The sequence below is a fragment of the Falco biarmicus genome, chromosome 8 (genome assembly GCF_023638135.1).
Source record: "Falco biarmicus isolate bFalBia1 chromosome 8, bFalBia1.pri, whole genome shotgun sequence".
NCBI classification, from domain to species: Eukaryota; Metazoa; Chordata; class Aves; order Falconiformes; family Falconidae; genus Falco; species Falco biarmicus.
This window is the reverse complement of record NC_079295.1, coordinates 15,294,745-15,309,780: the sequence shown is the minus strand read 5'-3', so window position 1 is coordinate 15,309,780 and position 15,036 is coordinate 15,294,745. Positions and strand designations below refer to the sequence as shown.

Sequence of the window (15,036 nt, the reverse complement as noted above, 5' to 3'; positions counted from 1 at the left end):
ACATCTTCCATTTTCACAGCAACTTTACTGCTTTAGGTGATACATGCTCCTTTTCGATACTGAGTATTTGGCATCAAGGGTATATAGGAGCTTAGTAACTCTGCTGCAGTAATCTACTGCATCAAGTTCTTAGCTTTAAGGGAATAAGATTCAGGATAGACCACATATCTCTGGGTATTGGTTGTAATTATAAATGCCAATAAAGTATTTTTTTATTATCATTTGAGACAGCCACACTTACACGTAAGTAGATATTGCTGAAGTTTTATTGTAAATCTTTTATTCTCTAGATGGAGCATTCTTAATGGCAGAGAGAAGGGCTTTCTTAAGATAGAAAGGCTGCCCTCAAGGTATTGGCTAATGTGGCGCATTGCAGCAGCATACCCTTTCCAAATCTTCACAAGTCCCTTTTTGATGAGGAAGAGCTTTGAGAATGGTCTTTTCCTATCTTTAGTAATCTGAGGCTTCTGTACCTAGTGACTTTTCATACCGAAAAGTGCCAAGAGAACCTGACATCATTAAAAAGCCGCAGCTCTGTGAGCAATAGACTGGTAGGCTACAGCTAGGTGCTGGCTTGCTTTCTTGGTGGAACTGCAATGAATGCAGTAACAGTGTTGCAAACACAGACCCAATGCTGGCTAGGAAATACCTTGTTACTGAACACATTTGTTTTGCTTTTCATTGTGCCTTACCTCCTTAATTTTCTACTTGGAATATGCAGAAAGTTAGAATCAAACCTTGTATTTCATGGCTCAAAATGTTCATTTTTTCATTTGTATTTGTAGCTATAAAGATTCTTGCACTAATCTTTTTATTTGGCCCCTTTATGTGGTGTGCAATTGTCTTTTAAAACCGGCAAAATTACATGTGTGTTCCTTTGATGTATTATTACAGTACACATGATAAAAAAATTTCTTAATTTTTTTCAGTGTCCACCAAATCTTCATAAACAAGATGGGTATGCCTGTGATTCTAATCAGGTATGCAGTGTTTTAAGGTCCCTGCACATCAGCAAATAGAAATCAACCAAACATAAGTTTTCTTTTTTTCTTTTGTAATCCTGTCTTCTATATTTGTTCATAAATTTTGTCTTTTGGACATCGATGTTGCTTTTGCTTTATGCACTCTATGAATAGTAAAAATTTCTACTTTGAGTAAAATCTGCTTGATATCTTTACATTTTACATGTAGATCTCCATGTTAATAAGTTCTTTACAACTTCATAAATGAGAGGTATAAAGCTGCTGCTGAAATGTCAGTACATATAGACACCAACTGGCTTTGAGAATGTGGGCCAAAATGTGTACTCCCTCTACCCAAAACCATGAAAACTATTATATAGCCCATTAAGTGTGTGAAGAATCAAATTGAGATGTTTGTTGGGGGAGGGGAAGGAAATTAAATAGTGTTCAGTTCTCCTTGCTAACATGTTGTGTTCTCTTTAGGGTCGTTGCTATAATGGTGAATGCAAGACAAGAGATAATCAGTGCAAATATATCTGGGGATCTAGTAGGTTGACTTTAACTACCTTAAATGTATTTTATTTCTGGTTCATTCCTGCCTTTGTTTTGTATTTTTATTTTTTGTTCTTGCCACTGTAAATTGAAGTTTTCTGCTCAGTAGAATAGACAGCATTGAGAAACTGTGGCTTGATTGCCGAGTGAAATTTCGAGTTTGGGAGTGCTGACAGTGAGATTGTTCTGACGTGATGCGGTTGCAGACACAGGTAGGGCAGCAAGTGCTGGACTCTGGTGGAATTAGGTGAGAAAACATACAAAGTATTGGCAACTTTGAATTACTGTTACCAGGGGGAAAACACCCACAGGATGTTTTGAGGATTTTTCTGGTGTAGTTCAAAACAGGTGTGTTTGGGTTTTGTAATGACAGTTGTCAACTCCATTATCCCAGCTAATAGTTCATGCTAAAGCTGCTCCACCTTGCCTCTCTTTGCTCTACCATCTTACAAGTCAGGAAAATTAGTGTGAATTTAAATATACATAGTATGAATTTAAGCCCAGAGGTGTTGAGTAAAATAGAATTGCAGTTGCAATGGATTTTGCTTGTGGCTGAGAGGGGATAGATGCTCTGTGTAATGACTTTGAGACAGTTCAGCAGAGCTGAACTATCAGGATGTCCCGTGCTACAGCATTTAATGTTTTCTTGTGCATTTTGTCTAATCTTAACTGCCGCTGCTGGCACTGCCTGTTTGGGGCAGAAGAATCACTCCATTCTGGGAGGGGAGTGAGACAGTTTTACTATTTATTGACTTGTACGATACAAAGATGCTATATAAGTGTAAAATTGGATGAAGACAACATTTTAGCTTTATGTTTCCACCTCACATTTATTGATAATATTAAAGGCATTAGGTGTTTTTGTTAATTGATTTATTTGTATCTTTCTTATATTTGGGTTGCCGTCTGTACAAATCATTTTACTAAAACTACCCTGTCTTATTTACCTTTAATATTTTATCTTCTTCTGTATAATTGTTGTGCCTTTCTTTTTTTAATTGATTTTAGAAAAAACAATTGAGCTTGTTAGTAAATAATTGCAGTTTTAAACCTGTTAGTTCAGATTTCTCCTCCTAAAAAGCCATAGAAAATAACTTGACTGATCAACTTTTTCTCTGTGAACTAAAAAATTATATAAAATAAATATTGATGTCAGAACATATGCTTATGGTATATGTTTTATTTATATATATATATATATATATAAACTTTGATCTCCTGAAATACAGATCAGGAATAATTGCAGTGAAAACATCTAGATTAAATCTATGTGCAACTGTTATGAAGTGAAAAAAATTAGGCCACAGATAAATTCAGATGCACAAGGCAGTACAGGCACTTTGGAGGTTGCTTTTTTTTAAAAGTTCAGAGCAAATTTTGAACTTTGAGCTTTATTTTAGAAAAGCCATCTGTAGGTATTGCGGTTCAGTCTGCTAGGTTCCCACTGTAGTCACTGGAAAATATTATCTGTGAACATACACATGTGGTTAGATTTGTGTTTTGTATTAAAAACATACAGAGAACTGCTGCAATAAATTATGCAAGTTTTAAAGCTGTCATGTTGCCGGTGGAAAGTACATTCTTTTTTTCCTTTCTTCATCAACAGAGTCTTCAGGATCTGACAAATTTTGTTATGAAAAGCTTAATACGGAAGGCACAAAAAAGGGAAACTGTGGAAAGGATGGAGACCGATGGATTCAGTGTAGCAAACAGTAAGTTCAGCTTGGTAGAGATTATTTGTATTTTAAATAGATGAATACTGGTTTAAAATTGTCTTTCTTTTTCATGAATGCTTCAGCAGTTTTGCATTATTTTGAATCTTCTTTCCCTCACAAGGTTGGCATCTTGAAAAGTTCCATTCTGACAAATCCACGGGTGACAGCAATACACTTACAAAGATTCTCAGATTTCCAGAAGAATGTGCTGGGACTTTAATTCTTTCAGAGGAGCTGGGGGACAAGGTGGCAAAAAGTCACAAGTTCATAAGATACAAACACCTCAGACTTGGCAGGGATAAATTAGGCTGCAAGTACACATACTGGTTTTGCTTGCTCTGGGATTGGTACCAGGTTATGCTATTTGAAGTTAGTTCCAACCTTTATTTTGCCCAGAGAGGGCTATTAGACATTTGGATGCTATAGAGAAAAAAGCCGATTCATTTGCAGGTGATCATTACTAGATGGATATTTGATTATCTTTACTTTTCAAGTTAATGACCATTAGTGGATAGACTTAAATTTCTCCTGGTTTGCTTACTTTTTTGTAATTTTTAAGTATGAATGTAAGAATTTAAGTCTCAGAATGGCGTTCTCCTTCTTTTGACTCTTTGATGTTTGTCAAGTATCTTTTTTTTATTTTATTATGTAATTCACGTTTCAGATAGGATCATAAGGAAAGGAGTTGTTTAATGGCTTTTTAATTTTTTTTCCTTTAGGTGAAAGTAGTGTTGTTGTTATATGTATGTTAAAACCCTCTATTGTATAAAAGCTTTTCTTGGTCAGTAGAAACATGCAGAAAAGTGGTCTAGCTGAAAGGCCGTTTACCATTTTTGTAATTTTAACAAATACAATTTCCAGCATTCATCCAGCTGCTTTATGACTTAGGACAATTAGAGCAGGAGATGGAGGTTTTAAGCTGATATCCTCCTATTGAAGATTGCAGATATAAAATAAGATCAAATAAAGCAGATTCTTTGCCAAAATTCAGACTGCATGCTAACGACTGTCATTATGGTTCTGTTGTCCTGCAAGGGAAATAAAATTCATCTAAAAATTCAAACATCACATTAACTTACAGCATCCAAGCTGCTGGAGATAGGGAAATGTAATTTAGCCTGCTATGACAGAGCTTTGTACAATTTGGCTTTTCTTAATTGTATTGTATTTAGAGTACAGATAATTTTTTTGTTCATGTGAACATTCACTGGTGCCTTAGAATGAATAATTACTTGTTTCTGCCTCTTGTCATTTATATCAACCAATATTTTATTTCCAGGCTGGTACTCTGAAAGTCTGTCGTGTGTGACTTATGGTAATATATTACTTAATGTGATCAGTAGCATCATTGCCACTCTTTCTTTTTTGTAAGTTTATTTCATATTTTTTCAGTAACTTTGATTTATGTTTTCATTTTACAGTGATGTTTTCTGTGGCTTTTTGCTCTGTACTAATCTTACTAGAGTTCCACGAGTTGGTCAGGTTCAAGGAGAAATTATCCCAAATTCTTTTTATCATCAAGGACGAATAGTGGACTGCAGGTAAAAGATAATGCAGTGTTCCAACGTGATTTTGCTCAGTCAAACCTAATTGAATTAAAGTAAACATAAACGTAAAATTGTGGGATTCTTAGATAATGAATATCTTACAGAAAATCATTATTCTGAGTGGTATTTCTATTAAAAAAAAAAAAAAAAGCTTGATCACATTTAAAGAGGGTAAATGTGGGTTATCCACCTGATTACTCTTACCTTTAACGTTCAGAGTTTAATGCTCAGCATTATATTTTGTGGCGCGGGTGGGGAGAGGAATTGTAATTGCAATTGCCAAAGACTTATATATTAAACATAATGATTTTGATTATTAAATACTCAGAGAAATAGCTACAGGAAAGTAAAGGCTGAAAAGGGGTGAAACTGGAGTTGTGGCAGGATAAGATGTTAAGCTGCAGTTCAGTTAAAGGGCAAGTTAAGTGAGGTTTAGTCTACTGTGCATGATACTGGATTTGTATTTTAAAGACATCGGCAACATTGCTGTCATGCTAAGAATACTTTTACATAGTTAGGTCCTGAGTGAACAATGATTCTTAACTCTTCTGTTATTCCACTAGTGTTTTTACTTAAATGTCATCACATGGGAAGTTAGTTTTTTTACGTTTTTCTAGCAATAATATTTCATAGCATTTGTAGGAAAGAAAAGAGAAAAAAAAAAAGCATGGCCCGTCAAAGACTATTAAAAAAACCCCAAAGCCTAAGGTGTCCTTTTTGAGTATTTAAGTCATTATAAGGCTAAAAAGAAGTCTGGATAACTGGAACGCCTTGTCAGTGCTGTGGACAGACAGAAAAACGTTCTAATTTTGTGAGTCTGTCTGTATGTTTGAATGAGAGAAAGGTATGAGGCTTTTATTATCTACACTGACATGTTTAATATTTTCAAAAGACTCCAGTCATAATACTAATAGTATCTTAAAACTTGTTTCTTCTAGTGGTGCTCACGTTCTTTTAGATGATGATACAGATTTAGGTTATGTGGAGGATGGAGCTCCATGTGGACCTCACATGATGTGTCTGGACAAAAAGTGCCTGCCAATTCAGTCCTTGAACATAAGCAGCTGTCCCGTTGGTTCCAATGGAAAAGTCTGTTCCGGGCATGGGGTGAGTCTGTACTGGGAGTTTGCAGCTAAGCTTCTCCGTCTCTCTCTGCTATGTCTGATCTTAATGCACCCTGCGGAGTTCTCTACCTGAAACTGTTCTGAACACCTGTTGGTCTGAAAATGCAAGTGTTAGGTTCAAGGGAAGGCTGCCATTCTGTGAAGCATAGGTAAAATTTCAGAAAGCAAAGCTGTCAGATTAGTTCTGCAATTACATCTATGTGGTGTTTTCATTACTAGCAAAAAGCTTTGACATCAGTTATTGTAAAGACTTGTAATGTACTACCCATATTTCAAACTACTTGCCATCTTCAGTTAAACTGTTTCGTGCATACTGTCATCTTTATAATATCGGATTCATACCTCATGACTTAAATAATCAAAATTCTAAGCTGTTGGACCACAACAGAGACGATACATGCTTCTTGAACAGATGCAGTCGATCATTTTACATTAAAGCACATTATATTCTGTTACTCTACGCCTACGTCCATTTGTCTAAGACATTAGGTATGTTTTGATGAACAGAGTCACTGTTCCATTTCTTAACTGTAATACTGATAAAATCTTTCCACTATGGGATGCAGTGGACAGATACTTGCATGAGGGGCTAGACTTTATACAGGAGGGTGGTTTTTTTTCTTCTTGTTATGTGCAATTGAAGATGAATTTGAATGCTTCAAAGAGGGTTAAGTTCAAAATCAAGAAGAAAAATTTTAAAATTGGAAAGGAAAGGATCTAGGAGATCTAGAAATTATCTTGGTACTTCTGGAGAGTGGCATGAGTGGTGAGAGAACTATTACCTTTTTTGTTTTGCTTTGGATTATTCCAATTCATAATTTTAAAAGAATACTTCAGTTGGTCAAACCTGCCATAAAATGTATTTATCTTCAGCTTCCTAGGTAAGATTTTTCTAATTTAAGAAGCAGACTGAGATAAAACTTTAGATTTTAAAAAATCACATGTACTACTTACTTGTAATCATCAGTGTGTACGTTATTTTCTGGGGTTTGGACACTGGAACATAATGTTAAAAATGCCATTATTAGCTGATGCCTAATGATCAACTTCAATTCTGGTCTCATCATCAAAACTTCATTCTTTGTTTTGTGTCTGTTTCTCATGTCATGCTTTTTCCGTAGTAACCTCTTCTAGCCACACATTCCATGTTCTTTTTCATACGGAACATTTAGAGATATTAACTCGCACTATTGATCTGATATTTTAGGTTTTGTCGGTTGGGTAGGTTTTCCTGTATCTGATAAACGTACTGCCAATTCTACTGAGTCCCAAGTCCTTTTTTAGAAGTCTTTCAACTAAATGTAGACTTAGGAAGAACTGTTTCCCCTCTAGAAGACAAGCAAGCACTCCTCATTGCTGCTTAGAAAAAAACCCCGACAAAACCAATTACAATCTTACTATTTTTTATACATAGGAGCAAACTGTAAATCAGTGGTTATAAAGCATAACCATCAACCTTTTAAATGCAAATGCTTATATTCCTTCTGGACATCCAGGCTCAAAGTCTAGACAGTTGGTTAGTGAAGATCTAACTAATCTAGATAGGGTTTTTTTGGATGAGAATTTCTGGGTTTTACATTTGTACAGGTATGTAGTGCAAGTGATGATGAGGCCAGTGGGAACAGTTCTGCTTTTCTTAGCATCTGAGTATATTTAGTGGGTAAAAGCAAACTTTCAGGTTATCGATGTATTATAATCATTCTAAACACTCAGTGCTATTGTTACAGTATATAGATGGATAAGTTTTATACCGTCAATTAAATGCCTAATTACCTGTTAAATAAACTTCATAAAATGTAGTTAACAAACAACTGCCGTCATTTCTTTTCTTTTCCAGATTTGCAGTAATGAAGCCACTTGCATTTGTAATTTCTCCTGGGCTGGGACAGACTGTAGTATTGATGATCCTATCAGGGATACTGGTAGCAAGAAGGATGAAGGACCCAAGGGTTTGTGTGATTTCAGTTTTGATGTCCTTTCAAGTATTTGTGACATTTTTCTGTTGATATGTGGCAGTAGAATTAGCATACAGGAAGAGAATACTATTGTACAGTCCTCTTTAGACCCAGACGGTAAAATTCTGCTTTGTGTAGATGAAGTAGGTCTTTCTGCTCTGAGAATTGATGAAACTTATTTTTCTAACCTAAATTTGGGGAAGGTTCAGTGCGTAATGGTATGTACTTTCTGTTTCTTCCTTCATCTCTTAGTCTCCATTTATATTTACAATAATTTTCTGTGTGAATGGAATCTAAGTGTAGCACTTAATATTTATATGATAATTGAGTATTTATGGTTTACTAAAAATTTCCAGTTCCCTTAGTTGTTCTCAGCTAATTCAGAGAGCTGTGGCATAAAAAAAAAAGGGAAAAGTGGAGTGTCCCTGGCATGAAAAAAAGCTTTGGATCAGATTTCAATGGGAGGAAAAAAAAAATACATGAAGATTTTAAGGACTTTAATTATTTTTGCAATCATTATTGCTTACTGTTATGTATTTAGTAGGTATTTCAACTGCATATGAAGTATAAACACAAAGAGGAGCTACTGAGGAAGTATTTGCTCAAAAAACTTTTTTGAAGAGGAAGAACAGCACTTGAGATTCTGACTTCTCTGCCAAAGAATGTCTCTGGATTGTGCTGTCCAGTTTTTTTATGTCTTTCCTGTCATCAGGACATTGTCCAACATCAGACTGTATTTTTCCGGTGTTACGCATTTACAGATAAAGTTCCCAGTAAACAACTGAGAAACCCAAACAAAATTTTTCTGCTATGTCCCGGTTCCAGTTCTTCTGTCCCTTTATATAAGGCTGATGGAAAGAAGATAAAGAGTTGTTTAAAAACGTAATTCTTGGAGGTCAGAATCTAATTGATTACTCCTTAAAATACCCAAGGTTTCAAGGGAGGACAGGTATATATTTGATACCTGTTATTCCATTTCCTATAAAAACCTTCTAACTGTGGAATGTTGCTTACAGAGTCTTAAAAAATGGTGGAGAAAAGCACTATGGAGCTGGTTACTTCTCTTTGTGTGTGGATGAGGAGAGCAGTATTTACAGTTGTGACACTAAGAGTAAATTAATTTTCTATTTTGAAATCCTATAGTTAAGAAATAATTCCCTCTTCTGTAAAAAGATCTATAGGAAAGACAACACAGAAGGTATGCTTTTCTTGGTTAGATTTTTGTAATTCAGATTAACTCATCTAATTCAGAACGGAAATACCTTTATGAAAATTAGTGTGTTGATGCTGAAACATTCTGGGAAAAAGGCTTAAATGAGTAGTATGTGTGTGGTTTTCTGCCAGTAGGTACAAACATAAAATTTAGACTGCATATTTCAATGCAGTCCTCTGCAAAAAGGCAGAACATGTTTTTGTACAAGGTGCCTCAATGATTTCAAAAGATGGATGATTTTTACTTACATTGTTACAGTACTTCATTGATGTTGAATCACCTAGAAATCAATTTAGGAGCCTGAATACCGACAGCTACTCTAATGTCTTTTGGTGTGCTAATAGAGGAATTCCTTTGTCATAAGGTGTCAGAAGAATACAGTAGTTTTCTGTAAAGATCTAACATACTCAAGTAGCTTCCATTATGTTTTTTCCCCTTATTACCAGTACTTCCGATGTCATATCCCAGTTTACAAGCCTGAGACAGAAACCAAAATACCTGTTTTTCCTTAGCCCTAAATCTGAGTTTTGTTACGTTTCAGAAACAGAACACTCATTATGTGAAAATCCACTTAATGGACTTAGGATTTATGGTGTGAAAAATCCAAACCTTTTTCTTACTAAAGGTAGAGAATGTATAGCTAGGAAGTACTGCTATTTATGTATGTATTGTTGTGGTAACTGACAATTGACTGCTACTCCTGCTGTACTTTTCAGACCTTTTCATCATGCATCATTGCTTTTGGCTCCATACTGTATTTCAGGATTTAAAAAATCAGTCGTCCTTAATTATGTTGGTATCAATACATGAGTCTTCAATTACTCTAAACTTGGCAACCTACTGTGTCCTGCACTAGCAGACCTACACGGCACGCTAGCAGTTTTTGGAGGACACAGAGTTCTTGCAGTTACATTCTGGCCGCTGCAGAAACTTTGAATTACTTTAGTGTTGGCCAGTAGGACTCCATAGGAACACAAGATTCTTCCTTTGCCATTTCATTTGCAGAATTAGGCCTTTGTTTGACTTTTTGGAATAGTGTTTGTTTGGTTTTTAATACAAAATGTCTCAAGTGTGTGTTTGTGTGTGTGTGTGTGTATATGTATGAACCAGGAAAAAATTTTGAAACCATTTCAAAACAGACTTCATTCAATGTGAAGGCTATAAAGTCTTTGTCCCTTGGAGAAGTTCTCATTAGGGAATTCTGCTGCTTGCTTGTGCTCTATTTATGACTCAGTGAATCTATCAAGCTTTTAATCTTTAACACAGAAAACGTATAGATGTTTTTTTCTCAAAAGAGTTCCCTTAAAAAATGAAAAATAAAGCCAATGTCGTAAGAGAGGCTATTTGAACATATTCCAGAGTGTTACGTGAAGCACATTTCTAGGGTAGGTTATTCCATTTAAAATGTATCACCTGTCTTTAGGGCGTACAGATAAATAGAAAGTCCTATTGATGAATGCAGTTACAAAGGAAAATATGACTAGTAAAGGAATGAATTGAAAAGTTGGGTGTTTTCTTTTCCTGCAGTGGAACTTTTTCCAAACAGTTTTCATTTGCTTGGTTACATTATGGATACAGTAAGTTTCTGGTGATCAAAAAGAAGTTTTCTAACCGGTGGTTTACTTACATTTTGGCTGTTTTAAGTAAGCAGTAGGTGGAGGATGTTCCCTTTTAAAATAAATAATAGAATCACAAGCTAAAGGGAATAGTCTTACGTTTACAGGAAAACTTCTCATTGCGGTATTTGCAAGCATTCAAAGAAAATCAGATATAGCTTATTTCAGACTTTTTAAAGCTACAGTGTTTGGTAAATAAAGATTTGTGAGGAGTTTTAATTGTTTATCTGATGATGGATTATAGTATAAAGTAATCCTGTGAGGAATTATTTCATGTTTTCATTTCAGACATATATGTGATCATTTCCTTAAAAAATCTTCCCTTTTCCCTCCACACAGTGAGCATGGCCACTAACAGGCTAATAGGTGCAGTGGCAGGGACCATTCTGGCCTTGGGGGTGATTTTTGGAGGCACAGGGTGGGGAATAGAGTAAGCATTTTTATTAGTTTGAGTTTTATGTTTGGTGCCTAGTGTGTGAGGTAACCGTATGCACCTGAGCCCTCTGTGTATTACCCCGTTAGCTTTGTCATGTGGTGACTGTATTTGTCATGTGATTTGACTGTGTCTGTGTCATGTGGTTTGCTCATGCAGTGTTGAACCTTCTCCCGTCTGGGATAATGTGGGGCATAAAACAATAAGTTTGTGAATTTTTACATTGTCACGGTAAAATTAAATGTCTAAATGTTTCCATTACACCAAATTATAAAAACAATGGGGGGAAATGGAAGGTCGTGATTCTATATATTTGCAAAATAGACTGAGTAACGTGGACTATTTCGTAATATGCAGGAATTGTTTATTACGATGTGTGGGGCTTTCAGCCTAGTAACAGGTCACACGATCTAGCTAGGAAGATGCAAGCTGCTGATAGTAGTATAGACAGCCAGTTTTACAGCAGAGCTGCCGAACGTTCCGTTGCTAGGATTGTGTTACCTCAAGGCAGAAGAATGCTGAAGTACACAATTCATATATAAAGAATATGTATGAGCTATTTTTATTGTCTTTTCATAGTTTTAGGGACCTGTAATCTTCAGTGTTAGCCCATTACCTCAGTTTCGATAGCGACTATGATTTAAATACGTGTGTGTATGTGTACATATACCCACATAAAAATGCCCGTAGAAGTTCTGTCTTCATTCTGCATTTACTGTGCAAACTACAGAATAAATTGCAGTTATTCTGCTCTTCTGACATTTCCAGCTTCGCTGTGTTTCTAATGCTGCCTCTTACCTCTGCTGTGTGACAGTGCCATCTCGCTGAAGGGGGACCTGTAACAAGACGGTTTGTGATTTCTAATCAGGCTGTGTGAAAAAACGTTCACACACAGTTCTAACTAAAGCTGCACAGGCAGCCTTTTGCTAGGCAGCGTTTTGTGCGTCTGAGTTCGCAGCCCTAGATACAAGCTTGTTAGCTTTTGCTGAACTGGACTGTCAGATTAAACTCATTTTAGGTTCTCAGAAGAGCAGAGACATTTGCACTCACACAGGACAGCTAACAGTAAAACAAGTAGAAGGCAATAGATCACCTGCTCAAGAAAGATCAGATTGGTGTTTTACTGGTGGCTTTTACCACTGTTTGCTAAAAATTGAAGACTGTGAAGATTGTAGGGGTTTGGGACCCAGATTGTGGAGCAGAGACTTTACCTACACGTTGAGGACCATTTACTTTTTGCTTACGTTCTGCCTTGTACCCTTCTGTTTTTATTTTCCCTTACCTGCTGTCTCAATCCACTCAGCTCTGACCCACGTCCCTGACCATTTGTTCTTGCTCCTGTATCCTGCTCTAATTCCACTTTTTCTTCGTTTTTCCTCTGCTCTTACCACTCAATACCTGACTCATTCTTCTTTCTGTTTCCATCCATTCCTCTCTCCTGGACCCCATCAGCCTTTCTCTGTCCGGAGGTTCCTTCGGATACAACATCCATTTAGGGCAAGCTGCTGCGCCTTTCTGTTGCTTGCTTTGAAGAAAGCACGTGGGGGACACAAACACCCTCTTCTGTTCCTAATGACCTTCAGGCCCTGGTGGCTGTCCCCGTCAGGCTGCAGGGGAGGCTGCGTTAGTCACAGCCTGATGTCAGGTCCTGCCCTTCTTCCTCCTTCCTCGCCACTTCACTTGCAAATTGCAAACTTTTATTCAAAGTGCTGAAATAACTTTAATTTCTTAATGCTTCATTTATTTATTTTAGTAATCATGAGGGACAAAATGGCAGAGTAGTGTTTTTCCAGATTTCATCCTGAAATGGACACTTGGCTTTGATAGCTTAAACCAGAGGATTTGGTTGGCAAAGTGACAGGCAAGAGAAGAACACGTAACCACCACAGTGCGTTGTTACCTGCGGGACAACCTGCAGCAAACTTGCCCCTTCTACAACTAGCAGAGTTGCAAAGCAGTGTATAGTAATTCTTGTAGAATCTATCTGATGATGATGAAGATTTAGGGAATGGTCTGAAGTCCACTGAAATTATGGGTATGTTCTGTTTTAACACCTTCGGCAGGATTTTTACAAGGGTCCTAAAAGCTGGCTAGAGATGATGCGGTAGCCATGCCAAGGCAGGCAGCGCCCGGCGGGAAGGGGGGGTGTGCCAGGTGTTGCAGTGCCGTTAGCTGCAGGAGCTTCCTCCTGGTCAGCCTGTCTGCAGGTCATACCAGTAGTATTGTGGAAAGAACGAGTACACCAGAAGTGCTGCATCTTGTGATAGTCTGGATGGAAAATGACCCCACAGTGTGGTGGTGGTGAAAACCTTCCTCTTACTTTTGGTTTGCATGTCAAGCATCTGAGTCCAGTGACTAGAGAGGCTTATTTAGCTGAACCGTACTGATTCATACTTTTCTTCATAAATTCCACTAACCAAAATGACCTGATGCAAAGTGGGCTTCATACTGGTAGCAATATTCTCGTTTATTAATAATAAAATTTCCTTGATAATGCTTAATAAAACATGAGGCATACACCCTTAAGGTAAGGTACAACATGTAAAAGTAGTCCCATTGTAAGTACTTTTATGCGCAGTCTGTTACGGTCTTAGAACGGCTTATCAATAATCCTCTTAAATCTCTGTATTTTGAAACTGGAATTCGTTAATTGGAGGACTCCATTCTCATAAATGTGTGGTTGCTGTTTAGTAATCCTAAGTATTCCACCAGCTTTGTTTTTCTATTAAAGTCATAAATGAAATTATAGTCTTGTTGATTATCACTAAAATTCTACGCTGAATGTAGCCCTTTCAGTTTCTGTGCTAGGGGAAATACAGATGTTTCTCTGCGTTTGTATGAGCTGCCACTCCCAGCATACTGTGAAACAGTTTTCAAATTATTCCAGAGGAATGGACGTGGCTTTATCCACAGCCATCTATCATTTACTCTGCTCTTAAGCTCTCTCTGGCAGATAGCCTAATTCTCACAGGCATTTGATTTTCAGGGTGTTTTTTTGTGTTAAAAATGAACATAACCTCTTTAGACACTGACATTTTATAAAATTGGCTCAGATCTGAAAAGTGGTTTTATCAGGGCCCATTTATTATTTAACATAATTTTAGTAACTTTTCTATTAACTGAACCTAATTGTTTTGTATTATTATCCTCTTCTGTTTAAATTTTGATTGAATTTTTCCATATTTATACTAAATAAAACCAATATTGATTTTCTGTATTGAAAGAACAAACTGCTGTTTGTTAAATTGATGTGCAGTATGAAACGGATTCCCCACTTCCCGAACACTCAACAACCAGGGAACATAGTAAGAAAAGGGATGTAAAAAAGTGGTGATTTGGTACTTCCTTAGCTACGTTATGACTATGTTTCTATCAGTTAGTCGTTGTACCTTTTTTGTGGGAAGAAAGCATTCTATGGCTAGAAAGAGATCAGCTTTAGAATTTCCCAAGGCTTCTGAAATTTATTACAGATAAATTACTTGCTGTGTTTTCAGTCTTTTCTTATGTGCAATAATTTGATGAAATCCAGAGTAAGCCATAGATCCAAGTCAGATACAGTAGCTCATGAGGCTGTTGTTGAAAGCACGCCTTAATTGGGAATATAATGCCTGTGGAATGGCATTCATTTACCCTCCCCCATGCTCACTCCTGTTCATTCGAGCCAGGTGTGACTTTAAAGGTAAGTCCAAATAAGATATGTTCTTCCAAATTCTGAAAAATTACCTTGTAATTATTGTTGTCAAATTTGTGCACTGCTCATATCTGTAAAGCTCACTGTATTTCTTTTCAGTCCAAGTTTTTTATTCATGTTCCTGAATACTCTGCATAGGAATTGCAGGAAGCAATTTTTAAAGCAATGTTTAGAAATTGGTTTTCTTATAGCTAATCTGATCTGCGGAAGCAGTGATATCGGAACCAT

General features: G+C 36.6%; 1 protein-coding gene across 10 annotated transcripts in view; it reads left to right on the top strand.

Moving 5' to 3' along the window:
• The window catches only part of ADAM23 (ADAM metallopeptidase domain 23), a 75,903-nt gene that overhangs the window by 49,893 nt on the left and 10,974 nt on the right, over positions 1–15,036 (top strand). For 8 of the 10 annotated variants that reach the window (XM_056349603.1, XM_056349607.1, XM_056349605.1 and 5 more), the window contains exons 19-24: positions 930–980; positions 1,446–1,509; positions 3,121–3,226; positions 4,651–4,770; positions 5,715–5,883; positions 7,738–7,849. In XM_056349603.1, the coding sequence (XP_056205578.1) occupies positions 930–980; positions 1,446–1,509; positions 3,121–3,226; positions 4,651–4,770; positions 5,715–5,883; positions 7,738–7,849 (622 nt within the window). Of the gene's footprint in view, positions 1–929; positions 981–1,445; positions 1,510–3,120; positions 3,227–4,650; positions 4,771–5,714; positions 5,884–7,737; positions 7,850–8,998; positions 9,054–11,023; positions 11,115–15,036 lie in introns of all 10 variants that reach the window. The other 2 variants (XM_056349604.1, XM_056349610.1) reach the window with 2 other exon arrangements.